Source organism: Numenius arquata, chromosome 16 (assembly GCF_964106895.1).
Source record: "Numenius arquata chromosome 16, bNumArq3.hap1.1, whole genome shotgun sequence".
In the NCBI taxonomy this organism is placed as follows: domain Eukaryota; kingdom Metazoa; phylum Chordata; class Aves; order Charadriiformes; family Scolopacidae; genus Numenius; species Numenius arquata.
In genome coordinates, this window is record NC_133591.1 from 11,242,016 (window position 1) to 11,268,259 (window position 26,244).

Consider the following 26,244-nt stretch of genomic DNA (forward strand, 5'->3'; position numbering starts at 1 on the left):
GGCGGACAGACATCTTTTGTGCCTCTTGTTTGGCAGCTGCAGGGGAGAGGTGTTGGGGGCTGGGAGGAGGGTGTTCTCCCCTAACACACTAAGGGGAGAGCATCAGCAAGCATGGAAAAAAAGGACTCAAGAAAACAGGGGGAGGCAACGGAAGAAGCACACAGATGCCCATGTATTGACGTCCTCTCCTTCCTTTCAGCTTGCAGTTATTTTTTCTGAGGGCTAATTTTTAATGTTGGGGAAATTCCAAGCCCAGCTAAGGCTGGAGAATTTAAAAAAGAAAAAGTGAAGTACATTACAACCTTGCCTGCCTGCGGTCTTTCTGGGATAAGGAGAGGAGAAAAGCCTGTCTGACAAAGCATCTTAGTCAAGCACAGAAACCCACACCTTCCATCAGCCAGCCTTTGGCAAGATCCAGGTGACTAACGACTGGAACAAACCAGAAGTGCCATGGAGCACTCTGTGAGCACTGGCGTGCTGCCGGGGGATCTCAGTCCTGCCCCACAGCATGCAGATACCATAGCGGGGCGTGCAACAAGCTCCCAAATCACAGGCAACAGGTGGATCAGAACAAGTGGCAAGTTACAATGTCACAGAAGGGGAGCAGCAGCTGAAGCGGTGAAAGCTCTCAGCAGACCCCAGCTGGAACCAAAGGCAGCAAGCGAGGAGAGTGGTTGCAGCATCCAGTGAATCTAAGGAGCCGGAAACGCTAGTTTTCCACAGAGCCAAGTCCTCCAAGTTCCATCCTTAAAATGTAAGGGAAAATGGTAAGCAAAAGTAGCATAGTAACCATGGGAGGGACAACAGGAGAACCAATATAACATGCTTAGATAACGTTTACCACATTTAGTGGCAATGCACTAAATGTGTGTTCCCTTTTTGAATTTTTTCTGCACCTTCCCCTAGTTCTCGGTGTTCCTCTAGCTAAACAATCACTATCCCTCTCATTGGCCCAGCCTGCAAATTTCAAGCTAAGTACAGAGTTACACTCTATGGCACAAGTCAGTTAATTAACACCAGCTCAGCTTTGACAGCACCTTCTGGTTTTTAATGCTGTCAGCTGGTCTGCCAGCTGTTTTCTGCATGTCCCCTTGCAAACTTAAGAGGCAGGCCAGGCAGCAGAGGTCTGAGCACTAAACTCTTGGATTAACAGGGGTTAGATGAGGCAAATATATAAGCAGCAGCGCTCTGAGGAAGTCAAGAATGGAAGCAGAGCTGCATAGAGGCCAGAGTGCAAGAGCCACCTAAATGGTATTTCCCAAACTGTTACAACATTTACAAACATACAAGTAGTGGCTGACATAGATCCAAACTCCCTAAAAATAGAGACAGGTAAATTTCTCTAACACCGACTTAATTACAGCTAAATAAACCTTGGTATAGATCCATATACCACCAAAAGAAGTCATAAGAAAACAGGAAATAACAGGCAAGTCATTCAATTTTTCACCTACCCTTCTTGTACCACTTGGCAGCATCCAAGTCGCTGCCACATTCCACACAACTATCAACCACCAAACTTCACCGAGCAGCTCATGCACACAGGCATGAGACCACTTCTTCACTTCAGAAAAAAAGGCTCAAAGTACTAATCCTTATAACTTATTTTCAACCTCTAGCTATTACAGAGGAGATATTATACAGCTGCTGGGGCTCTCTTATCCATACAAATTTAAAGGAAAGAAAAAAAAAAAAAAGCTCAATCACGCCCATCATGCTTCAGGAAAGGCATCCAAACCAAAGTTAACTGGAACAAGCCAACACAGCCAGGGCTCTGTAGTGCTCTTGGCCGTTCCTAATGAAGAGCTGCCACGGGGTGGAGTTCAGGCACACCCACAGGCACTTCTGGCATGGATTTGGTCTCCCTTTGCATTAAGTTCAAACCAATTCACAAAGGAAATCATCATCTTCCATGAGAAGATGTTAGAAGTGCAAAGAGGCAAAGCACATTCCCCCTCAACAGTCCCACTTTCTTCCACCATATCTGCCATAAAGGGATCTCGTTTAATTCAGGCTTTCTTGTATTACTGTGCAGCAGGACTCTGCAGTCAGAAGACAAATTGCCTCTTACTGTCCCCTGTAAGATGATCAGCAGACAGGAGTTGAGGAAGGCTGGATTGGAGCATGCTTTAGAAGAATCTTGTTTACCAGTTCCAGGTAAGCAGGCTTCACTGCTCCAACAGCTACTCATCAAGTTCTGTGGTAACCTTGAGCCTTCAACCTTGCCAACCAGCAATGCAATGCCTCCTAAAATGTTCCACAGAAAGGCTTTTGATGTGTCCATCAAAACTCTTTCTGTCCACTCCCCCACAAACAGTAACTCTGCTGGTGTGCAACAAAACTGTGAATCTCCCATCCTCTTTTACTTAGCAATCAACGAGTAGGACCCAGAGGTAGCAAAGTGAGGAAAGTAGACTGACAAAACGGCTTCTGCTGAGCAGCCCCCAACTGCTCTAAATGTCTCTCCCTATGCAGATACAGCTAATGCAGTCATCTCTCCTCCACCCCTTCTGCTCCCAAATGACTGAAAGACAATGCAGAAGCAATGCTCCCTTCTCACAGCCAGAGAAAACCGAGGGCCTCAGCAACCTATAAACAATACGCAAATATAAATGACATCCCACCCCAAACTCACACTGTAGTCAAGGCAAGACACATGGTTCCAAATCTTCTTTTCAAAAAGAAACAAAACAAAAACAAACAACAAAAACAACACACAACAGACCACAGCTCCCCTACTGGAACAGGTTGCCCAGAGAAGCTGTGGATACAGCATCCCTGGAGGTGTAAAAGGCCACACTGGAAGGGGCTTTAAGCAACCTGGTCTAGTGGGAGGTGTCCCTGCCCATGGCAGGGGGGTTGGAATTAGGTGATCTCTAAGGTCCCTTCCAAGCCAAATGGATTCTATGATTCTATGATACTTTCAGGCCTTCCTCTCCCTGCCAGGAATTCAAGATGATCCCCTGGTAACCTCAGAGAATAGCAGCTGCTTCTCCTTGACAAGCCACTAGCTGCTTTGTGGGGCTGCCCCGTCAAAGCAGGGGTTCCTTTATTTACAGTTTCTTCCCTCCCTTTCCCACCAGTTATTTTTGAGGGATTATGTTTCCTGTTTTCACTGCTCTGCCTCCATTAGTCATTCATCACAGCCATTAAAGTAAGAGGGAAGCAGGGGAGCAAACCAACACAAAGCAAACCTTTACGGTTCAGCAAGCAAGGGATTAAATGTCACCTCTTCCCACCCTCCTAACTTCACCTCTCTCTCACACACCCTCCAAGATGCTATGTGAATATGGTTTACCCTCCAGCATAGACCTAGATTCTGACAGCTTTGACAGATCAGACATTTCAGGATGGATCAGACAGGCAACCTATTCATCCAGGTTTCTGACATCTACTTACCCTCCCTCTGGCTGGTCCATTTTGGATCACTTGTTCTGGAAAACCTCTGCCTATTATCTTGTATCTAGAAATGGTGCCACAGCAGTTTCTAGAAATGAAAGCAGAGCTATACAACCCAGATACTCTTTCTTGTTACACTGTTAATTTGCAGACACTGTCTCCTCACCATCTTGGTACTGGATGCCCAATTTTCAAAAAAAAAAAAAAAACAGTCAGAAAAAAAAAGGGGGGAAAAGAAACATCCTAGCAACAATTTAGAAGGATGCAACCCACAGAACTACTGCCCTTTCCTTAAGCTTTCTTGATGAAAGTTGTACTTACTAACTCAAATGCAGTATAGTTGCTACAACTATACGGCTACTCCATAGAGCTGCGGCTTATAGGAGAAGTACAGTGACCCCTGGGGGCAATAAACACATGGGGTATCGATGAAGCACAGCTTCCCCAAGGCTGCTGCTACAGTTCCAACCTTCCCCCGTCCTCCCTCCCAGCCACATTGCAGGGCTGCCCCAAAGGTGACAATGCATTGTAGTAGCAGATGATGACAGCGAGGGGATGGAGGGAGAGGAAAGACTAAGAAGCAAAATGTTGAGACAGGGACACAAAGACTCAGAAATAAAATGCATTTGGTTTTTGAAGACTGCTGAGGGTATGGCTCAATTATATGGCTAAGCTAGTCTAATGAGCAAGCGTGGGTTCACGCAGCAACAAATCATACACAGGAAGGATTCTTACCCAGGCATCAGAAAGCAATTACAGTTTAATTAGGCTCAGGATAGACAGATCAACACCAAAGAGGAAACTAATCATATGTGAAACTGAGCCATGGATGGCATGTACAGACAGGAAACCAGGAAAGACTGGAATGGTAAAGGACACTGAGAAAGGAGAAAAACATCACAGTCAAAAACTCTGTCAACAAGGAGGGAAGTCAGCATCTGAAATAACCACAGCCACTTCTGAGGAAGATACATTTCTGCTCGCAGGTGCAGGGCAGAAGTAATCTCAGCAGTCAAGAAAAAAAGCAACTGAAATCATAGCAAAGGATCAGGAGATAGACTAGGCTCAATATCTGACAGCTCTGATTGCACAGCTGGGCAAAAGAAGAATAAACCCTGAAGAGAAAAGCAATTTCCCAATGCAGAAATCAAGTTCTCCCTTCCATTGCACTAGGAAGGGTGGGAATCCTACCAACACTAGCTCAAAATAGGAGTCTAGTCCTCTCTAACAAACTGTTGTCTGTCACACTGATGCCTGTGCATCAGAGCACACTCTGATGATTAAACTACGATGAGTAACAGGTGGTGCATACACAGGAAGGCTTAATACTTCACAAGAAAGTCAAGAGAGGTGCGTAGGTACTGTTCCACTCAGATGGGTTCCCTGAGGGCTGGGTATTTCTTTTTCCTTTGAACAGTGCCGCCTTATTTCTTGATGCTAGTGTAAATAGACTCACCACAAAGACTGGTTTAGGGAGCTGCTGATTCAGAGCATTAGCAACTTAAGATTTTAAAGTTCTCCTTAAGAGGCAGAACAAGCAGACGGCCCAGTTAAGGAGCTTTGGAAGCAATAATAACAGGGGAAAAAAACCAACCAAGTATAAGGAGTATAAAGAGACCACTGGACAGTGAAGACCTGAGCAAAGCTGCTGCCAGGAAGATAGCTGAAGTTTGTAGGCTTCACCCATATACCACAGTCACAATACAGTTGTATTCCTTTGCTGAGTAAGTACACGAGCTTTTCTCACTGATCTTACAAGAGAATGGTAATGAGACCTACCTGGAAGGCTCTAAAATTTAGGGGGAAATACTGTTCTGGCAGGAGCTTACTGATTAGTAAGTCAATCTGAAACACAAATGACCTTTACTGTAAATGCACCTTTCCAAGCAGTTAAAAAACAAACAACACACACACACAAAAAAAAAAAAAATCAAAAACCCAAATGAAATATCAACATACCCCCCCAAAAAACCCCAACATACAGATCTGCTTTGGAGAAATGTAAATAAGAAAAGCTGGTTAGTCTAGAAGTCAATCCTGTAGCACAGGATAACTAGAATTTTTTTAAATTCCTGTCTCCTTTATTGTTGCCAGCTAGAGGCTGGTCTGATTTCTTAAGCAAACTCAGGGGGGAGAATAGACGGGACTTCCCTGAAATATTCTCCTGCCACATAACTTCTGTATTGCACAGTATCATTCAATTAACAACAGCTATGGGCAAAAGAAGTGTCGCTTGCACTATAGTCAGTGAACAAAAGTCAAAACCCTGGGTTCTACTGTGCTAGGTGCTGTAGAAACATTTGGAGAGAAAGACAGAAGAGCTTCACAGTAAGGAGTCTAGTAATGAGACATGAACTATAGCTTCAGTCCATTTACATGCATTAGTAATTAAAAAATTGCTGCTTGGTTGCTTACATAAAAGAAGTTGTGGTCACCAGTATGGTTCCTCATCATTCAAGTAACCATGGAATAAGCCAACAAAAAGGCAGTAATAAAGGAAAGACAAGATGGTTATGTGGATTTAACTAGCTTTTCCCTTTAGGCCCTACCCACTGCAGGGCTCTAGCAGAACTGGTGAAAACAACAAAGGTTAAACCATACTTATCTAACCACTACAGACAGAGATGAGTCAGGATAAAGCTTATTTAGCATTGATGTTACTACGTCACTTCACAGATGAGATGTGGTAGAGACTGTCTTAGAGGTTAAGTTCTAGAACTAAGAACAAAAGTTCAGGGTCGAGATCCCAGAGCTATCATCTGTAGATGATCTTGGACACTTTATTTGGAATTATCAGAGCCTCAGTTTCCCTGGACGAACAGGCTGTTGATAGTCTTATTCATGTTTCTGAAACACCTGCAGATCCCAAGTATAGATAAGGCCATATCATCACAGTAGTGCAAGAGAAGATTTGGAAATTAAAATCCAGTTTTAACAGTGTGCATCCTTCCTCTTTTGTGCAGAAAATCCTAGACTGAGTTTTTTCCTCCTCACTCCCTAGACAGATATACAATCCTGATACGCATTTTTAAGCCAACTTCCAAAACAGTACTTAGTAATGTTAGAATGATAAGTTATCCCTTTAAAAGTAACGGACCCTACTCACAAGTATCACACAGACTTTAATACAATTAAAACTATATTTCAATATACTTAAAACCAAAGATTTTTTAAAGACAAGACTCCCAGCATCTTAAACACTATTCCTTTCTACAGGCTTGCTTCTCTGAAAAACATTCACCCACCCAATTTTTGCTTTATCAGGAACCTGCCACATTCCAAAGAGCTGTGCTCAAGGTTGCAACGTTCTTTTCCAGGCATTTTGCTGACTATTTCACTGCCAAATACAGCCCTTTGCAGGATGCACTTGTTTGCAGGAACTCAAAACCTGAGATCTTACAACAGGGCTGCACAGTATGCTGACGGGAAAAAGTAGACTGCTGTTTACTTCAATCAAAGGGAAAAAGTGTGTCACTTTGTGTATTTTTAAAACCAAGAATTAATAACTGACATTTGCCTTCACACAGTCCTTTGATCCCAAAGCAAAACAAGCTGAAGGGATACGTACAGTAGCACAGCTGCCCCTGGGGTGAGCCACTAGACAACTGCATACTCTGTGAGGTGGAGAACAGGCAGAAGAACATGAGTTTGCCCTTGTAACAGGGAAATAACTTCTTCTGAGCCTTGCCGAGCAACTAGACTTCCTGAGTATTATCTGAGAGACCAAGTTGTAGACAGCACAACGGTAAACAGTGTTAAGTGGCTTGCTACTTCTAGTTTTCCTCTATAAATAGCAACCCCTCCCCACTGCCTACAGCACTGCCTGACATCTCCCAGACACACTTGGTATGCATACAGAGATCTGACAGAATTTGACAGCAGCAGGTTTCATCTGGAACCACCTTCAAGGACATATTAAATGATGCAGTTAAATCCACGTAAATACCCAAGAGTATCAGAATAGACCTGTTAAAAGGATTATTCTACATACTAGTTGATTTCTACAACAGTTGTACTTGTTGCAAAAGCCTTTTAAATGAATACGAGATAAGGAAATCACCTTGGGCTGAGGCCTGGTAGAGCACATAGACAAGATTCATGGGCCTAAGAGAAGAAACCAGCTATTTTAAAGAGAGGTTTGACAGAAGACAACCAGACCCATCTCTGTTGAGTTGTTCAAACTGCCTCAGATATTAATCCTATTTCAGGAATATAGGGAGTGCTCTGGGCACAATGAGTCAGTAGGGTGGGGCATTTTTTCCATGTTTGTGGACTGAACAGGAACAGAAAGAGCAAAAGAAGCTGGAAGCCAGGAATCTAGCACCTGGCTGCTATACAGGCAGGAATTCAGCAGGGTTAAGTCAGAAGTGCTCACAAATCTGTGCAGAGCCAGCATTCACAGGTAAAAATAGAAGTCTTATCTAGGAGTCAAGTAAACATCCTAAATAAAATTGAAAAGAGAAACTGTAAAAGTGTTTCAGTTCTGTATGGTACCTGTATTTTCTCCTGATGACCCTTGCCCCCTCCTTGTTTTAGACTATGCTATTTGACACAAGTCTTAGTTGCACTACTAGGCCAGGACAATGATAATTTATATTTCAAAGCAAACGAGTGTAAGAAGGCCTAGCAACAACCTCTAAAACTCTCCTCCCCCAAAAACACTCACCAAGGGAAAATATTCACATACTGTGTAGTTATAAGATGTAACATTGCAGATGTCTCATTACAGTAATTACATCATAAAAAATAATATGAAATCTTAGCCCATGGACACTCACACATACAATCCTAAAACCAAATGCAAGTTACTTAAGGTGATCCACTCTTCTCTAAAAGCTGTGCTGACCTGACATCCATACAGTCCTTCTTCCAGATGATTTATGACCTAAACAATCTTTTAGCAGAAGCTAGAGATTTTTTTAAGACTTCATAAAAAGGAATAATTGTATCTTCTTTTCCACTTTCTCCTGGTCGTGAAGAGTCAGTGTATTTGCTGATGTAAGAATTAAAAACATGAAGAACTTACATAGGCAACTGAAAGGGGAGTCAGTCACACAGGCTAGGATGTCATCTCGTCTGTCTTGCAAACAATACTGTCTGTAAATATATCTTTTCCCTCATTTCCAGTCCTAGCATTCTACTTAGATTTATTCAACAAAACAGACTATTTCAAACATCAGCCCTTAGGCCGCCTTTTCTTCCCACCTCCCCTCAACAGCAGAAACAAAGCATCTGGCTAGGGAAGAGGTACTCTGCTCAAAGGATACCCCAAACCTCTTCCTGAACTCCCAAAGCAGCTGGCTAATCAGAAGCGAAATTGCTAAAGTTAAATATAACTTCTCAGCATTAATGTTCCCATTGTTATTTGAATTAACAATCTCAGAGTCCCAACAGACTGGAGTTTTAAACATACATTGTCTTTTGTGGCATTATACCATCTTCCCTCCAACACCAACCAATCAGTTGCTGCTCCAACACAAACATTTGTGGGGAGGATGGATGGGGTCCATGGTTAGAGGGGGTTTGTGTTTTGGTTTGGGGAGTTTTGTGATTTTTCTTTGGTTTTGGCTTGGAAAAAACAACAACAACAACACCACCACCACAAACAAAAAAACCCCACAGATAAAATTCTCTGATCCAGTTCTGAGCGTGAACCTACAAATGAACAGTTGTTGGCACAACTGACAGGACAGCACGCCACAGCATGAAGCTTTATCACCAAAGACAATTTAAGTCAAGACTTAGCCTCAAGGGACATAATGTGAAAATACTGGAAGACACATATAAACACATGTTGTAAGACAAGGCAGCCCTTCCTTCAAATCTTAAGCAAATAAATAAAAAGAGTAAAAAGTGGAAAAAAAAGATGATCAACACATAAAGCAGAACCAGTCACACCAATTACAGTCATAGGTAGGCAGATTTTGAACTTAATTATTTAGAGGGGAAACTGGATGACTTAACAGAAACAAAGAATTAAGAAAGAAGGCAAACAGTAGTGGAAGAAAGTATATGAATTGTAGGAATCGGTGAAAGGGCAAGCCTCCAGAAACAGAGTTGAGGTTTTTTGTCTTGTTTTGTTTAAACTCATTTCTAAACATTTACATATGGAGGAAGTTAAAAGAAGTGTGGTCCAGGAGAAATGCACCATATTGGATTCCAGGAAACTAGGGCTCACCAAAATCCAGCTAGAAGCATGAGCTTCAGCATCTCAAAAAATGGAGCTGCATACTTCCTTATTAAAACACCTGGAAATTTATTTATGCAGATCACTACATAAGATGAAAGCTTGTTATAAACCCAAAGCTGTTTTTCTTTCAAAGTTCACTTTTCATTCTTTATGTGCATTTGAAAAAAAACTTACAAATGACTTACTTCCTTACAAAGAAAAATAACACAACCACAAAACAACCAACTCTCAAATACTATTAAACAAGTCTTTGCAACATGCATCAGCCCTACATGGCAAGTGCCCATTAATGGGAAAAACAGTTTTAGCATCAGAATGTTTCCTCAACCAGCTGTTGATCTAATTACAAAAAAAGCTTGTTACAAAGTTTAGGTGGAACTTTATAAGGGCGCTTATATCTTTGCACCAGTGCATATTTGTACATACACTGAAACCAGTCTGAAACACCTACATACAGAATAGAAGATTTAAGTTCAAGAATTTTTCCTCTTCAGATTTTTCTTTGCACATATATATATTCAGAACACATTTACATAACACAATCAAGTAGTCTTCCTTGCTTCAAGTGGAGACACTGAGATTTCATACAAGTATTGAAATGGAGGACAGGCACTAACTGTGGAAAGATGTGTAACCCTTTATCAGGAGTATGAATTTTATTATGTTTACATATCGAACACAAAACAGAGCTGATCTTAGATCACATTAGTACTTATTTTAGTTTCACCAGACGGTGAGACCACAACAAAGTATGTATAGGTCAGTGCTCAAGCCTGAATAAATTTGGGATAGTCAAGGTCAGAGCTAGGGCATGTTTGCTGAACACAAACATGACAGGTCAGTCACAATCACACAGCTAAGATCACACCATGGTGCAACAGAACGTAAGTTTGTTGCAGACAACTGCCCAGCTGAAAGGAAGGCATCTTCTTCTGTTGCCTCAGAGACTCTAAAAACATAACTGACATATTTTTCTCTCCATGCATACTAAAAAAACCCTACCTAACCAAAATTCATTTTGGCAGAGTCCTACCTCAGAGGACTGGACAAACTGAAAAAAGCATATCTGATGTTTTGATGTAAACACTATTTTACCAATTTATCTTGCTTTTTTTGCCTCTTAAGATGGCAAAGGCAGAGTGGCGCTAAAAGAATTATTAAAGTAAAAATGCTTTTCCAAACTGCGTTAGTGTTTCCATAGGATCCATCTGGGAGATACGGCAAATGCATATGGACAGCTAACACAGTTATTCAAAAGGTAAGAGAAACCTTAAAACAGAATTATGTTTTCACTGCCTGCCCAGCATAGCTCACAGACAGCTCTCAACCACATCTGCAGTATTGCTGCTGAAGCTGGACAGCATAAGCTGCACACATGTAAGTTTTAAAACATTTATAACCTAGGCCTGTGAAAACCCTATCAGCTCTTTTGAAGTCAGAGATCAAGCCCACACTTCAAAATCAAGATAACTTGGGAAATTCTGGTTCAGGTAGTTATATAGAAACATACAGCTAGTGCTGTGTAGTTTGTCACAGTAAAACAGTCACTAGAAATTCCCTGGCATCAGGAAGTCCTGGATCAAGATCTTCCTGAGATACTGTTACAGCTCTCAAGCTGTAATGGACAGCCATTGGTCTGTCCAACAATTACGTAAAACAAAACCAATAATCCTAGTTTAAAAAAAAAAAAAAAAAAAATCAAAATTCGTTAAGGTCTCTCATTCCTTCCTTGCGAGTTATTCCAAACTCTACTTCTTTGCCATTAGCATAGTATTTTTTCCTGATGGGAACCCTGACCCTTTTAGCAATACACAAGAACTATGGTAACAGCAAGTTGGCTTCAGTTCTGTGTCTGCATGGTAAGAATTCATATTTTTACCACCTTACTGGGTGGTTTTTACTGGAGGTGTCCTTCAGCGCCCCACTCACCCGGAATGTACCCTTTGAAGCTGAGTTCAGTACACCAGTACCTGCCTGCCCTCCACAGCACAGCTGTAGGCACCACCTTCTTAAAAGAACATCCAGTTATTTACTTACCTTAGGGAGCGATAGATTTTCTCCTCAGCATTATCTCACCCATTCATCTCCCTGGTGGAACTTTTCAGTACAATGCAGAATTTTTCAGTGATGAGAGACATTGAACACAAAGAGGAGTATAAAGATAAGATCAACGTCAAATTGCAGACACCTTCATGGACATCTCAAGCTAACAGTGGGGGCTGCTAAAAGAAACATTGTGATACTATCAAACATCTATTAAAACTCTGCTGAGATGAGATTGGCTGAGATGCACCCTCACTCTGAGGTGGAGGCTGCAACAGGACCTTCTGTCTCCTACATCTTCCTGGGATACACATTCCCCCACCTTAATATTGTCTCCTCCTAAGACTTACAGACTCTACAGCTCTGTTCCAGGGTGCTGCCTCCTCCTACCCCTGGCAAGATGGACAAGTGCTGTTACTGGAGGAGAAGCAAGATCATCTTTTCTTCAGTAGGAAAAATTTCTTCATCGAAAGGGTTGTAAAGCATTTGAACAGGCTGTTCAGGGAAGTGGTGGAGTCACCATCCATGGAGGTATTTCGAAGACGTGTAGACATGGTGCTGAGGGACATGGTTTAGTGGTGGACGTGGCAGTGCTACCTAGTTGATAGTGCTGTCAGTTGGACTTGATCTTTAAAGGCCCTCTCCAACCTAAATGATCCTATGATTCTATTCTAATACTGAAGTAGAGAGGGATCAGTGTTAACCTGAAGTTTCTGATACAGTTTCATAGTAACTAGTACTCCAGTAGCTCCAAATCTTTAGTTTACTTTGACCATCAGTTTACTAATATAAAGTTATTTCCCTCAGTGCATACAGAAGTTGCAAAATCAATTTGGATTAGAAAGGGTCAAAGTGATGCATAAATCCTATGTATATATTTCTATACAGAGCAGTGTGGCTTCTCAACAACTGCAAAGGGAAAGGCTTATGGGTTTGTAACTGCTCAGTTGTGCTTAGGAGGACGTTCAAGAAATTCAGCAAATCAAATTGAGGAAGTGCCTCTCCAAAGACTAAACGGCTACAGTGACAGGTCTGCATTCTCTGGGCTATGTGATCAAACATCACTCAGGAACACGGGAAAGTGGAAAATAATTTTCTTCAATATGCCCTGATTTATAAGATATGAGAGCTCCTACACTCCCATGAAGCAGAACCCAGCTCTCATCTGAATGACAAGATCATCAGACCATGTAAACAATCTCAAAATTGCAATCAGCCTCTCATTATTGTGATTCAGTACAGATCAATTCAAGAAGGCAGCCAGGCCTGTAGCTCAATACTCCACCTGAAATACCAAAGGAAAACCAGGGAATGTTCTTGATCCCTATCATCAGAAGAGAGCATGGGGACCATCAGTCAAGTCTGCCAAAGGCCCTTAAGCTGGAAAAAACTGAACTGCTGCCTAAGCGGTTCGCAGGCTCCCTGTTCAGGGGAGCACACGCTGGCATTTCTGAAGGTCCTTGAGGACTAAACACATAGTCCCCTTTCTCCCACACAATATCCCTCCATCTGATCAGATACATGCTCATCATACAGTTCTGTTAGCAACATCTGCCTTCTGGCAGGGATCACACGTTTCCTAGGAAAGAGGGCAACAGTAGACCATGGAGCACCTAACTAGTCACTTGATTTGCAGCACATTTCATTCCTATAGGCAAGTTCCTTAGGAAAAAAGCTAGCAAAGAAAAAATCTGGAAAAAAGGTTCACCTGAACAATTATTCAGGCAACTGTTAGTCCCAACGTATTGCTTACAGTGTACTAGTTTTCTGTCACAGAAGCAGTTCTTGAAGGCCTTTGAGGAGCACGCTTATGTGAGATGAGAGATACTTGTTCCAGCAAGTTAGGAAGCCAAGGGCACCTTTGAGACAAGCCTCTGGACTTGGCTAAAGCATTCTCTTCCTAATATCCACCTACCCCGTATCAGGAGCTATGGATGATCAATATTAGACTAGAGAAGTAGTATATGTCCCAAGGCTGAAAAGTGTATTTTCATCAAGACTACAGCTTATCAGATTTTTTCCTTCTTTGCAATTCAGATTTCACTCACCATCAGCAAAACAAGGAACAGACTGTAAGATGTGATCTTCACTGCAATGTGATTGCAGGCTGCACATCACCTATACACGCACAGCACCTTTAACCTCAGCTGAGCACTGGGCTTGATATCCACCACAGTTAGGCTTAAATGGGAGAACTGCAATAGAAGTTTACAACAGGGTGTTCTCTGCTGGCTAATCTACAGGTTCAAGCAAGTAATTAGTACAATTAGCACAGACAAATATATCCATCCAAACACCATGATTTTCTCAAAGACTATGATAGAACATTGCCAGATTGAGGCATTACTATGTTGTCTTAGAGTGATGACAAGGATTTCACCCCTATCAGACTGAGAGGTCCAATGATCAGCTCAGGACAACGTAGAGCAAAAGTATACAAGACACCCAGGGAAGGGAAGGGAACTCTCACACTCAATCATTCAATGTAGAAGGATTCAAACGAAGAAGACAGTCTGCAGTAGAGGTGAAGGGCGAGGACAGGGGTAACAGAGACACAGAAATCTTCCAACAGCGATCAACTCGCTTTCTCGGCATATTATTTTCTGAAACTTCATGTGGCAATCTCAGTGTTGACTGTTACCAAAAACTCTCAGGAACAGAGATAGGTTAGCAGGAAGCAAAAATGAAGATTGCTATGAACTGAGGCAGTTGGATGCTAACAGTCACAGAAACATGCTTTTCTGTTCCTTGCCTCATACTAAGCACCATAATCTAATCTCTTTTGGGAAGCCCTGAGCCCAGCCAGGCTGACAGGCCATTACTGTCTTCCTGGACATAATCATACCATGCTATGTAATTGTAGACTGCAGCAGATACAGTCCTCTGTGTGTGTATGTTACACCTCCCTAGTGACAACAGACCAATCACATTTACTTTTTAGCAGCTCAGACACGTCTGAAGCCTGATGCTCCAGGGAATGAGGTATTTTTCTTCAGAACAGATTATTCTAGGGAGCTGCTGGTCCATTTTAAAAGAACACACAGATGTGACTATAGGTAACTGACAGTTTTTTTTACTATGCTAACAACTAGAGCCTGCTCCAGCCTCACCCATATTGTGGGTTCAAAAATGGGCACTCCTTACCTAGTTTTGCAGCCAAGGGAGTATATAATCTCTGATAACATAATAGCTGGCACATATCCCATCAGAGAAGTAGCTGCATTTCAGTGTTGAGCGTAGAATACTCTAAAGTTCTTCAGAAGAAGTAAACAGACATAGTGAGCCAAGGCTGCACAGTGCGCTTCATGTATCAAGAACGGGTCACAAACACAGAGGAGCTGCCGAGTACAAACACACGAGTTGCTCACAATTAAGTAACTACTGCAAAAGCTGGCTTCCTAGATTTCAGATAATACTGTGTGATCCACAGTATTATCTGCTACAGTTGTTACTACCCTGTTGTCACAGACCAATCTGCAAGTGATTTGGGGCTTTTGGATACTTCAGAGTGAGACCTAACCTGTGCAGAAGCTCCAAAGGAGGACGGGGTGATTTTTTATATATTGTTTTTAAAAGAGGGAAGGTTGTGATGGATTTATTCTCCCTAGAAAATAATTCCTTCCTCCACAAAATAAAAAAAACACAAAACAAAACCCACAGAAGGAACAAAGATTGCTGAACTGACTGCAAATAAAAAAATAACAGAAGATAATACCTAGGCAAAGGGCCTGCAATACCAACAGGCACAATTCAGTAGTATAAACCAACAGACTGAACTTTACTAATTCACTCTTCCTACAGGGCAATCATTGTGTATTCTCACACACATACTCCTCATGTATTCATGTAGCCATGAGCAACTAACTCAGCTCCAGCTGCCACATTTGGGCAGAGCTTTCTCTTAAACAGAGATTCCAATTACATTTGCAATAATCTGATTACTACATCAGCCATAACCTGGTTAAGAAAGGGTCTGAGCGATACCATTTTGGCAGCTGGGTAGAAGACAAAAGGGACACATGCTTTTGTTATTTTAGTAACAGGAAGATTTGCAAACTGCAACCAGACTGTGTGACAGAAATACACCACACTGGTCCTACGTGGGACAGTTTTACTGTTAAAAACACATACAGTAGAATTCAAAACAAGTTTAGAGAACTTACAGATTTGTAAAACTGCCTCACAGCAGCAAGACAGACCAACAAGATTTACTTACACTTTATGGTTGCTTTCTAATCACATGTAATTTAAAGATACGATCAGGAAAGCAATCCACTCTGTTATCAGTGAGCTGGCCAAAACCTGCTTTGTAACTTAAGACACTCAAATTGCTGTTTTGGAAGTACTTCATTCATATGTAGTATATGCAAACTAATTCATGCCAGCATTTCTGTTGTCACTTGCAGTCTACCCCTCTATCTGCACAGCAAAGTTGCCATTCAATCTGTACCAGAACACCATTTCTTTTCCTACGCGTGCCAGCACAAGATTACTAAAGTCAATGATATTTCACCAGGGAAAGAACAGGATCAGGTCCTTATTGTTCTTTCCATGCTTATCTGACTGGGCAGAACAAATCAAAGAGGAGACAGTCAAAAAAAACCTGCTAGGCTTGGTTTCTCTGGGGGAAAGCAAGCTCCAGATAAGCTCTGCCTCCAATCAACAGTCTGATTTTCATGAACAGCAATATGCTTCCCTTGGTAATTGAAATGGAGCAATTCTCCTCAAACAGCTTGCCAAGTCTCACCTCATTAACCTTTATGGACTGACCTCCAAAATTCCTTGAAGCTGAAATACAGGTCCCCCTTGCCTCTACACGGTAACTGTTTATCCCTGAGAGGTTGGGGAGAGAGGGAAGGCATTAGAGAGAGAACTGCTAAACATGCTAGAACTGGAAGATAGACACCTTCCCCTCCCCAATGCTTCTTTTAAGAGTCAGTATCATTAGCTATAGTGTGCTGCCCAGTACACAAATAAGCATTTCCTAACCCACACTTGAAGGTTTAGCAAATTTTCTAACTAAAGCTTATTTTGCACACACCCCCCCCCATCAAGTCTGTTACCCAGGATGCCTACTCCCCATTCCACCCAACTCATTTTACTACCTTTGCTTACTCCTCAGTGAAACTTTCCGGTAGCAGTGAAAAGCAAGCTGTCAATGAAGGAGCAGCTGAAGAACACAGTACTTAACATTTTATCCAAATATTCAAAACAAAGTTATTAGACAAATGGAAGCACTTCGGAAAGGCGGTAGAGCAATTAATTCCACAAATTAGTAGACTCTTAGATTTCTTTTTCTCAAGGTTAGCTTCAGAGAGCATAACTGCAAGAATCAAAAGCAAAATGTTCCTATTTTGCACCTCTCAAAGTCTGTACATAGGGTCATGTATGCTTATACTAAACAGAAAAGCTTCCAGGTTAAAACCACGGATTTGTGCAACTGCTTTAATAGAGATGAGAAAACAGGGGAGACCAAAGCATCTGATTCCCCAATGTATTTCACTGTCCATCACCTACATGCACAAGCAAATCACTTCATAAGCCATTGTCAGTGCTTATATCAAGCTAAAGACAGACCCTTCTCTCCACACCGCAATTAGCTTCACTCTACCAGCCCAGTCCCTTCATTAGTCCCAAACCCTAACCAATTCTACCATGCTCATCCCCATCCTCAGTTCTTCACTCCCTTGCTCACCTTTGGTTCTGCAAAGGAAAAACAGCTGAAAAGCTTTCACATCCAGAAAAGAAAGCCAGTGCAAAAAAGTACCAAGATATCAGTTTTTTCTACTCCTCCTTTCTCTTCTTTTTCCTTCAGCCACCTAGAAAGAAGCCTCCATCTCAGAGGAGGTAGTGCAGTGGGGCAGGCAGCTCATGGATGCTCCCTACTCTCCCTGCCACTTCTCAGGGCAGGACCATAATTTTGTACAAAACAGCAACTTCTCTGCGTTTTTTCCACTGAAACCATTTGGGCAGAGGCTGACAACTGTGAAGTGGAATGGATGCACAGCTCATACACACACATCAGTTCAACTGCTTTGACCATAACCAGTGGTTTTTCAGTACTTTGAACAGAGTCAGCAAGGACCATAGGAGCAGCTCACTGAGCCCCATGCTTAATATTGTGTCCACTTGCCTACACATTTCCTGCTCAAATAAAAGGCATTTTCATCTTGTTCTGTGGCATTCACTGCAATGCTTTAGGATCTAGCCCCGGTTCTCTGTAATCACACTGAAATCACCTAGGTCCCACTGTTTTGGTATACAGAACAGCATTGTAGACTGAGGTTGTCACAATATGGATGCTGCATGGATATCCATATGGCTCAGCTGCAGCTTGGTCCTAGCCTTGAGTTCCTATAACACTCCCAAACTTCAAGCGTGCACTGGTACTATATGTCACCTGCCCAGCCACAGGTCACTGCCTGCCTGGTAGGCCCTCATGCAGGGATGGCAGCTGCACAAAGACGGCTCATCTCTACCACCAGACAGACCACTTTTAAGCTGTTGGTAATCATGCAGGGATGACAAACAGCTTTCTACCTAACCCATTACTTGCAGAATTCATAGCTGTCTGTCTACTTACTCCACAGGAAAGCCAGTCCCATTTTGATATCTCTGTCATGGACCACGAAAATGAGTTTCACACAAACAGGTCAGGTGACATGAGCACTCTCCAGGGCTTCCCAGTATCAGGCAACTACTATCTGGATTGGTTTTCACTCTGATTTCAAGGGCAGGTGCTTTGTGATTGCAGAAGAACCTGAATGTTGGGGTGGAAGAACTCCATCATCGAGGGTGAACCTAGGAAAAGCAAAAATAAAATCTATCTGCATGGCATTACTTATGGTAGGCCTGAGGTAAAGGTTAGTAACTGTTTGTGGAAGAAGGAGCAAAACAAACAGGACTGCAGAGTCTGCTATAATCATTGGGGACATAAAGCAGAAGCTCCATAGATTCCACTGAACTCAGCTGAAGGGAAAGAGAAATCTGGCAGAGAAAGAGAGGGAGCTCTTCACTCCCCCAGACTAAGAAGAGGGGAGTGGTAGCACAAGCAGCTTGATAATCTCAAAAGCCACTAAATCTCTGGAAAGCGGGGGGAGTGGTGGTGGTTAAACAGCATCTTGTCATCAGCACTCCTAGGAAATCCACTGATCGTCACAGCTAAGGATTAAACTTGTTTAAAAAGTAATAGCAAAATGAACTAAACAAGTGTCAGAGTAAATTTAAACCTCACTCCTGACCCAATGTAAGTCACAGACTGACAGCAGGACCTGTGGCCAGCAGCCCTTAAAATTAAGAAGAGAGCTGCACATTATGAAAGTTCCTACATTTCAGACCCTCAGATGGAAGAATCACTACACAGTGGGCTGAAGTCTGCCTTAGTTGCTCAAAGGAAAGTTGCATTTATAAACAGCGGCAACAGAACTGGCATGTTCCCTCATGAGTCGTCTTTGTACTGCCAAAACACCGCAAAGCACTTTTCAAACTACATCTTGTAAAATCCACAGAATACAATAGTGGGTGGAAGAAGTGCAGAATTAAGAAACTTGTCCAAGATCTCAGAGTATGCAAGTAATTCAGGATTAGACCCTTGCAGAAACTGGTATAGAAAAATATCCTTCCATGACGACATATTGCATGATTTTGGGGACTTTAAAATTAAGTAGTGTCAAGGATTACCTTAAAAGAAGGAAATTCAGATGTTTGCCTATCTGGTCGGGCATTTACAGCATACAAAACCAGAAAAATACACAGCTCTAAGTAAGTATGCACTTTAAAATGGCATTCTGCTCAGCTGAGATAATGGGAATTTTGAGTCTTGCAGTTCACATACATAGATAAATTCCAGCACTCTTTCCTCTGTCTACATCAAACTTACTAAAAATATAGAGAATGCTCCATGCTCTTCAGAAAGGGCCATTCAGCACTCCCACACTTAACAGAGGCTAAAATAAGTAAAACTTTACTCCCAATAGAATTAGATTACACATATCCCCAAACTGATCTTATATTGAGCATTATGGCTGTTGGTAGCTTTCTATAGAGAGAGCCTGGCAGAACTCTCTGAAGAGCGCTATCAATTCCTCTCAAGTGAACAGAAATCACTACTGGAGAACCTTTAAGGAAGCAGCTTTACAGGTAAATATATATATGGACTCCAGATAGAGTTTCCATGTTGTTATGCACATAGATAAAATGATTTCACACACAGAGCTATGAAAGAGCATGCACTGATTTTTGAAGGAAACTATAAAGCCAAGCAACAATTCTAGTGTGCTCCTCAATTAACAAACGGTTACTAGTAAAAAAACTGACCCAACAGAGGCCATTGCAAGGCCTCGTCACTGCGTAACGGCACTATGCAACTCTCCCCTTGATTATACGCAGAAATGCACAATGGGTGGCTTCTCTTGTGTCTGTCTGCAACTAATGTTTAACCGTAGACAGAATTAAAAAAAAAAAAAAAAAAATTGTGTTCTTCCTCTGCAACCACAGTAAAAATACTCAAGCTTAATGCAAAGTTAAAACATGATTTTTTTTCTATTCCCACTACAGGAAATTAGTGATACATAATTCATCCTAACATAAATATCTTTGCTCAGGCTCCATTAATTACATTTAATAGAAAGTACACTTATTATCAAATCTCAACCCTGAAGTTCTCATTCTGCTTCTTGGGAAAAACTGAAATCCTACTACCTTGGTCTGATTTAAGGTTTTTGATAACCCAAGAACCTAGATTCAAATTTTGGCTTGGATCCCATTCACTTGAGAGTTAGGTGACCTCCTTCTAGTCCTTTTTTTTGTAATATAAAAGTAGGAAATTATCACTTGACTGTGAACTTAAGAAAGAATTTGGACAAAACAGCACATGTCTGCTGGTCAAGCTCAAGATGCACTGGGACAGCAGATCCAAACAGAAAGTTCACATTGCACCTGTCCACCCCACAGTCAGCACTACATTATGGCCAGAGTCATGCAAAAAGCAAAGCCAGCAAGCATACAAAAATCTGAATGCACAAAGAAGCCAAATACTATTGAACAAATCCCACTTGATGCTAATTAACATTAAGGCTGGCCAGAACCTGCTGTGATTCCAACTTGCACTCTCTGTTCAAGGAAAACTTCAGAAAAGCCTGGCAGAACCAGTGACTGAACCACAGGTGCAGAAAAAGCTGGCTGGATCGGTGAACTGCTTTCATACCACGTGGTGATGGAGAACAGTCCGCATCAGAGCATGAGAGTTGGGAATGGTAGCCAGCCAGCTAATCACACAGTGATCTCTCGTGCCTTTTGTTTGTTTTACAAAAAAGAGGTTCTGCCAATTGGTTTCAGATCAAAATTCTCCCTAATCAGGAAAGAAAGAAATCTTATATAAAATGATGCTCAGTAGGAATTAATCAGAAACGCAGTCCTTCTGAAAGCATAAGCCTTTTTGGTTAAGTAAAAAGTTGCCACCAGCTAATGTGCAAGACAGTAATGATTAGCCATCTGGTGAAGGTTCCTGCTAAGCTTGCCATGTTACCCCCTATGCTGAGGAAAGCAGAAGGTAGATCAGTTACATTCTGTCCTTGTCCTTGCCTGCAAATGTGTGGTCATCCTTAGGAACAAGATACAAAGCTCTCCAGCGCAACCAATAATTGTAACTGTTCTGATTTTCGGCAGACCTTTTTTTCTTTCTTTTTTTTTTTTTTTTAAATCCCTGCATCACAGCTAAATTATTTAAAATAAAAATTATCTATTGCCTTTCTGAAAGCTGAATGTATCCTCAAGCTTTATCAAGCTTTGTTATTTTTGCCCCTTTGTTTCCTTCTGCAAAAAATGCAACTGCCAGGAGGCTTCCCAGTCATCTAAAGAGCATCAGTAAACACGAGCAGAGACAGATGGCTGCAGCTCAGTTTAAACCAGCACAAGATCCAGCCTCTCCCCTGCATTGCAAGTACTACCCGTAAGATACAAACATATGCATAAAACCAAACAAGAATGCAGTAGTCCTAGATAGAAAACAAGTATGTATATACAATTTGAAAAGGAAGAAGTCACTGTGAGGACAGGGTGCTGAGGTTTCATGTACAGTGAACGTCCATTACAGCCGTACAGCCTTCCAATAATACAACGGGATGTAAGGATGGGGGAGGAAGGGCAGGGGAGAGTTCCCCCTCCATTGTTGCTATCAAAAGTATTGATGGCAAAAAACAATCAGCAAGGAAAGTAAAACCAGGCATCTCCTTCCAGCAAAGTTACTCTTCTGAGAACTAACACACCAAACTCACACGACCTGAGAAAGTGACAACCTCTCTGACAGGCCTCTCAATTCACCTACTACTTCAGGAATTCAGTCACATTGACGAGTAACATGTTAACTCCTTACTAAAAGGACAGATTCAAAGAGACAAAGAAAATCCATAATATAACTCACAGCTTTAGATTTATAGAAGTCTATCAAAACAGTCATACCGTTTTTTTTTTTCCCATTTCTGGATTTGATTGTTTTTCAATTACTGCCTAGAAGACTACTGGTGTTAGCACAAGATACTGTTTCTATTATGTGCCTTGCCTTGCTAAAGAGATTCAGATGTTCACATACAATCAATAAATCTATCTGAATCAACATAGTTCACTGTTTGCCTCTTCCACCAACTATAAATCCACTGCGATTCCACAGCCACACCTGCATGCCTGAACAGCTTACAGAAGAACGGGTTCAAACATTGCCCATTCTTCCCCAAACAAAAATTTTGACTGCTGAAACTAAACTAACAGCTCTCCCTCGGGGCTTCCTGATATCCCAAGTTCTTCCTTCACTTAGTGATAGCAGAAAGCTTCAAGAACAGGGTTGCACAATCATCACCTCCAATCAGCTCTAATTGAAGGATGACACGAGACAGAACGAGAAACTAGCACTCCAATTAATACAGACAGGAAAAAACAAGATTGTGGGAGCAGCATCATTATTGGTAAAGCTCCAGCAAAAGCCTCAGGTTGTAGCATGCTGGCACTCTACCACCTCTGAGGTAGTTTAACTACTCCTCAGTGCAAGAATACAAGGGAGGGAATGATTTGTTGGTGAATACTGAACGGTATTCACCCTTTTTACCTCAGTGTTCACACTGAAACTTTAAGAACTGATTAACATGGCACTCTGTTGATCCTCTCAAGAGAAGCCCGAATCAACCCTTCTGGGAATCAAATCTGTATTCCTAAAATGCAGTCTGACGTATATTTCTGCAGGACCTTCCTAAAACAGGACAACTACAAAATAACCACGGACTTCTCACATTAAACAGTTGCCCGCTTAGAGCAATTCACCCGAGGTCACCTAGAAAACTTCTCCCATTCATTTCCATGATGCTACTTCCCGCTCCATACATTTAAAAGACTAAACAAAAAGCTGGTACACACCTGTATCTCCGTGGAAGCAGCTGTCCTGGTGACATCTCCCAGAAGGCAAATCTCCATCACTTGGCCAGATCTGTCCTGTTTTTCGTACACCCACAATAGTAGCCTCAGACACAATGACCTGCTGCTGCCTGTGCCGTTTTTGAGACTGGGGGGTCGGTGGACTGCTACTGTCAAAGGACTGTTGAGAGTTCTGGGAGGGAGAACGGCTTTTATCCCGATACATGCGGTAAGTGGTGGGGCTAGGGGAGACATGGCTGGACTGCCCTGAAGAGAAGTCTTCCTCACTAGAGGTAAGGTTCTCATTAGAGCTACAATCAGGAGTATATCCTCCTCCAATATCTTCAAAACTCCTGGGGGAATAAGATCTCCTGGGCCACGTTAGATGTTTTTCCTGGTCAGTTGTGCCCTGATTTCGCAGAATAGGTCCTTTGCCTTCTCCTTCCCCCATCATTCCACCAACATAGATACTTTGATATGGTTGAAAGTCCATAGGCTGCCAAGGTGAGCGGTTGCTGCCATTGGCATTAATCAGGTTATCTTTGAGAAACCTGGGGTTCAGTTCAGCATCCTCATATTCTCCATCATAGCCAAAGCTGCTCTCCGAGGACCTTCCCCTGTAAGCAGGCCTCTGGAACTCGCTGAAGCTGGGTACCATGTTAGAAGGCAGGGAGTGCAAAGACTTTTTGCGTTCCATTTGCATGGCTTGGCTACCAAGGGAGCTTATTTTATCAGAAACATCTTTATCATTGACCTTTACTAGACCCTTCTCATGATGATACTCCATGTTCACATAAAAGGGCTTTTCAACAACGTCCTTGTTATCTCCAGAAGAATGTGAATTAACCTTTTTAATCCTCTCAAAATTTGACCTTAGGGCTGCCACGCTGGTGCTGTTCCCTCTCTCCTTGGAAATAGGTTCAAATGATCCCTCCTTCTCAGCAGATCCCGCCAGCCTGCGAGTGGAAGTCGATCTGTGTTTTGAAGGAGAGCCATCTGTATCACAGCGATTCTCCATATCTTCTACAACTCTCTTCAGTTTCTCTTCACCGTAGTACTTACACCTGTCCTGCTCTCCCTCTCCATGATGGGGGCTGTCCAAAGGCGACAGGTCTGACCCATCACTCTGGGTAGACAGCTTACGCAGAGAGGGTATCCTGGGTTTGAACTTTTCCTCCCCGTGGTGTGACTTGCTTTTTTCATATTCGTCTTGGTCAGCAGACTGGTGATGCAGGTCTTGGATCTGCTGCTCTGCACCCCCTTCAGGCAACTGAGAAGCACGTTTAAAACCCCATCTCTGTCTATCATAGCTTTTTTTCTCCTTTGCCAGAAGAGTCTGCAGGTAAATCATGCGGAACCTCTCCTTGTTGACCTCCATCTCCAGTCTCCGAATAGATGCTTTGCACATCTCCAGCTCCTGTTCAATGTCTCCCACAGATTTCAGCTCCATTTTAGGAGGCTCAGAGTCTGCAAATTGTGCTTTCCAAGCCTCCACAAACCCCACAGGGTCCACCATTTTGCATACAAGAGTAAGTGGAGAATAGGGAAAGGAGGCTGGAGAGAGATAGGTGGAGAGAATAAACCAACCGGATCTCACATGTAGAAGCAGAAACAGCTCCGGCAGGGTCAACTCAATGCGTCTCTTGCACGGTCCATGCAGGGAAACCGGGAGGCAAACAGCAATCCTCGGAGCAGTCTCTTCTCCCCGTCTCCTTCAGCTTTTGCCGGCCCCAGACCCCGTACACTCGCTACTCTCTCCCCGGCATGCCTGATCTTTTGCTAGCGAACAACAATGCTCCCACCCCGGCGGTCCCAGAGCACTTCAAAGTGGGTGGACAAAGGAGCAGGCTCGGGGCGGGGGAGGGAAGGTAAATATCGCCCCCCACCCACCCACCTCCTGCCGCTGCCCTCCTGGGCACGGTCCTCAGTGCAGCCACGCTCAGGAGTCCTCCGCTCCGTCCTCCCCTCGCCAGCCCCCGTGTTGTGCTTTCTCTTTCTCTCTCCTCCTTTCCCCCTGCCCCTTTCCCTGTCTCCTCCTCCCGGCTATTGTGCTGTCCTCCGGGCGCACACGCTCTCCGGAGCCTCGGCGCAAGAACGGCGAGGCGGCGGCGGGTCCCGCGGCGAGCTCTGCCGCTACCCCCGGCTGCCCGAGCGCCCCGCGGCCCCGCGGGAGCCCCCTCGGCGCGGCGGCGGCGGTTGCCCGCGGCCGCCCATCGCGGCCCGGCTCTGGCGGCGGCGGCGCCCCGAATCGCAGCGCTGCGGAAGGGGAGGAGAGGGAAGGAGCCAGGCGCGGCGATTGACACGGCGCTGGGGCCTCTTAAAGGGGCAGCCCGGGCCGGCTGAGGGAGGCCGTGCCCGCGGGACCCCGCCGGGCCTGGGGGGCCTGGCCCCGGCACCCTTCCCCACGGAGCCCTCGGAGGCGGCTGCCGGTGGGACAAAGGCGGAGATGTGCAGACTCGTGTACTTGCACGGCTGCTCACACTTGCAGCCGCAGGCCTGGACATCACCATGGATAGACACGAGCAGCAAGAACATATCCTACACATGTGCACAGGGAGGTATCCATTCTTGTCCACACATCCACGCCCTCATATATTATGTATAAACACCATCTCTGCACTCTCTCTTGTGTTCACAGCAACGCTCTCCCCCCTGGGCACTGACGCAGCTCCCCTTCAAAGGTCACGTTTTCCCCCACTAATGGTTAGTAGTAGGCTTGTCATTCACTCAGTCCTTCCTCCCTTGCTAACAAACGACAAGCTGGATTCTGAGATGGGCAACCAGTGCTCCAAAATCACTGTGTTAATAACAATAAAGGCTGCTTTGTTCAGGCATTAGTCTCACTTTTGTCCTGTATATTATCCTAGCCCAAATAACTCAAGAGTTCCACTCTTCAGCTCTGGGTGAAGGGTGGCAAATGATTTAAACAGAAGTCTGGCTGCTGAGTATTACTCCCGAAATCACAGTACATGATCTTGCTTAAGCCCTGCACCTTTCTAAGCCCTGCATCCTTTCCGTGTACTAATTCAACCTTTGAAAATGTGGTAACAAATACACCTCAAGTTCCATCCTAGGTGACATATATACGCCTCATAGCACCACAAACCTGCTGCTTTCATGTCTGCAGTGAGGTGTATGTTTTCTGGCACGTGTTACTAGAAAAGAGGATGGGTTATAGCCCCAACAAAAGTCTAATAAAATCTTGTAACAAC

The 26,244-nt window shown here is 43.2% G+C and overlaps 1 protein-coding gene across 1 annotated transcript in view; it reads right to left on the minus strand.

The window, feature by feature from the left end:
• Positions 1-24,548, minus strand: part of BCR (BCR activator of RhoGEF and GTPase) — a 99,651-nt gene extending 75,103 nt beyond the window's left edge. Inside the window, exon 1 of the mRNA XM_074159266.1 lies at positions 23,036-24,548. Within this exon, the coding sequence (XP_074015367.1) occupies positions 23,036-24,548 (1,513 nt within the window). The remainder of the gene's footprint in view (positions 1-23,035) is intronic.
• Positions 24,549-26,244: the final 1,696 nt, after the last annotated feature.